Below are 2,500 nucleotides of genomic sequence, written 5' to 3' on the forward strand. Positions count from 1 at the left end.
GGATCTGTTCACACTGCAGACCTTCAATTCTGAATTGCTGCTCATATCAGATTTTTTTGGATGACTGTTCATATCTATTGTAGGTTGTAACCCACATCCCATAATACTGTAATATGAACCGTGACAGTGACAAGAGACGTCACATCTGTTTTTGTCTCAACATATTTCTGTTAGTCTTTCTGTCTTTCCGTCCATCGCTGTCCTCCATGCTAGCGCTGCTCAGCCGAGCCGTCTGACAACCGTCTCAGGTGGATGACGTTAAGATTTACTTGTTGTCATGACAACGCTGATTTGAAATACAAGTCGCACAAGTCGATTTTGTAGCGCACATCCACGTGATCTAGATGGGAATTGGAAAAAATGCCACTCTTATAAAACATCACATCTGAGTCATATGTGAGGGGGAAAAAACATTCAGCTGCAGTGTGAACAGAGCCATGAAGGAGAAGGACAGACAGAGAAATGAAGGGAAAGGAAAAGAGAGATAGAGAAGTGTTTGATCCCTGGGAGGTGGAGGGTCTGGAGACGTGGAAACTTCTTCATGTCAAGACCTGAAATGTGCTGAACATGCTTCTGCATGTTCAGAATGACTCCTGATTCCTGATTCTGATGATAAAATGCTTGAAATGAGTTTCTTAGACAAATATAAACAGTGAAGTTGATCCTATGTATGAATTTCTTTCCAAAGTCTTTTGCCTTTCCATCAAGGCAGAGAATCTAAAATATAAGATAGTTTTGATTTGTTTAACACTTTTTTGGTTGCTGCATAATTCCATTTGTGTTATTTCATAGTTTTGATGTCTTTACTATTATTCTAAAATGTGGGAAAATAGTAAAAATAAAGAAAAACGTGATGTGTCCAAACTCTTGACTGGTAGTGTGTGCTTGGCCAGTTATCCAAGGGAAAAAGAAAAATACACCAAACAACTAAATGGACCCAGAAATGCAAAAGTACACTAACAGCTGTTTTTTTAACAGAGTTAAAGTGTTTTAGGGATTTTTCCTTTAAGTGAACCAACTCCCTCCCACCTTCTTCCGGCGGGCCCCGCCCGGGCCCCGGGCGCAGGGGGTTTGGGGGGTTTGGGTGCCGGTGTGGGGAGCGACTGCCGGCAGGGGAGGTGGAGATTGTTTCGCAGGTCGGCCTTCTCGAACACGGCGCTGAGCTGGCTGACGGTGGGGCTGACGGCCTCGCCGGGCCCGGTCCCGGCGGCGGCGGGGGGGTTGTCCAGCCGGTCCAGAGCCTCGGTGGACCCGTTGAAACGAGCCACAACGTCCAAACGGCCGGCCTGGAAACCCGAAGCCCGCTCCTTCTTCAGCAAGATCCGGTTGGTGGCTGCCTGCTTCTCCTGGAGGAGACAGAAACAGTCAAAACCTGCTTCCTGTTCTTCTATCTCGAGATAAAGTGTTTGTTCCTTGATCTCCCTTAAATAAAGGGCAAACAAGTACACAAATAAGTCTAAACGGAGCCTCCTGACCTGTAGGGTGCGCTGTTCAAAAATCTTCCTGGTCTCCTGGAGCTTGGAGAGGCCGCTTGATGAGCTCCCGCCCCCCCGCGAGGCCCCGCCCTCCCCGCCGCCCTTGGGGTCGAAGCGGTGGACCCTCTCGGACACCGTGGCCCCCAGTTTGAGCAGAGCGCTGTGGTCGACGTTCTCGTTGAGGCTGGACGCCCTGGGCAGAGACAGCTTCACCGCCTGGTCTTTACCCGGAAACAACAGGTGAGTTAATTAGAAAAGTCGTTAAGTCACCTTCCTTTACCTGGGAAGCTACTTAGTGAAGCCATTAAAGGACAGTTCTGCTCATTTCCTGCATTTCCTCACTGTTTTACATCACTGTGGATGGCTTTCCACATTTTATCATGTTTTATCATTTGATATTTTTCCTTCATCTTAGTTGTTTTTCAAAGTAAATACTCGGAAACAAACTAAATATTACGAGTTCCTGTGATGGAAAGAAGAGAGCAGCAGTTTAAAACTGTAATTGTGTAAAATCTAGCTTGACTATAGCTGGAGGGAGCTTCTTGCTTTCTTAACTTAAAAAATAAGAAAAAAAACTCAAATCACGCTGGAATTGGGGTGGGGGTACTCTATTTTATTTCTTCCAAATTACATCAAATTTCTAGACTATAATAATAATTACTATTAACAGCCTAGAAATTTGATCTTACTATTCAAACATTAGAGGAAACAACGGCCATTTGGTGTAATTTGCTCATTCCTACTATTTCCATTTTCGGGCTGATTGTGGTAAAGGGAAAACACTTGAACTAAAAAGACAAATTCTTCACTTCAAGTATGATTATTTTAGTTTTTTTACTCTCCAACCACTAGTAGATTATAGGTTTATGAGTTTAAAAGCTTGTACAATTGTGATGTACGCGGTCTCGCGGGAAATATCGACCCAACAACTATGTAAATATAATTTCCCTCATAAATAAAAAAAAAAACCACATTCTCGTTTCTCTTTCAGCGAGCGCGGCGCCTCACCGATCATTTTGGCCCCG

The 2,500-nt window shown here is 44.4% G+C and overlaps 2 protein-coding genes across 2 annotated transcripts in view; one reads left to right on the forward strand and one right to left on the reverse strand.

Annotated features, from left to right (window-relative positions):
- The window catches only part of LOC144539498 (NACHT, LRR and PYD domains-containing protein 3-like), a 306,969-nt gene that overhangs the window by 49,841 nt on the left and 254,628 nt on the right, over nt 1–2,500 (forward strand). The gene's annotated exons all lie outside the window — the stretch shown is intronic.
- Nucleotides 1–2,500, reverse strand: part of LOC139914928 (neurabin-2-like) — a 33,759-nt gene that overhangs the window by 22,328 nt on the left and 8,931 nt on the right. The window contains exons 2-4 of the mRNA XM_078284543.1: nt 2,484–2,500; nt 1,476–1,696; nt 1,020–1,346 (exon numbers count right to left, since the gene is read on the reverse strand). The exon at nt 2,484–2,500 is cut by the window's right edge and continues 390 nt beyond it. Of these exons, the coding sequence (XP_078140669.1) occupies nt 1,020–1,346; nt 1,476–1,696; nt 2,484–2,500 (565 nt within the window). The remainder of the gene's footprint in view (nt 1–1,019; nt 1,347–1,475; nt 1,697–2,483) is intronic.

The sequence above is a fragment of the Centroberyx gerrardi genome, chromosome 7, assembly GCF_048128805.1.
Source record: "Centroberyx gerrardi isolate f3 chromosome 7, fCenGer3.hap1.cur.20231027, whole genome shotgun sequence".
NCBI lineage: Eukaryota > Metazoa > Chordata > Actinopteri > Beryciformes > Berycidae > Centroberyx > Centroberyx gerrardi.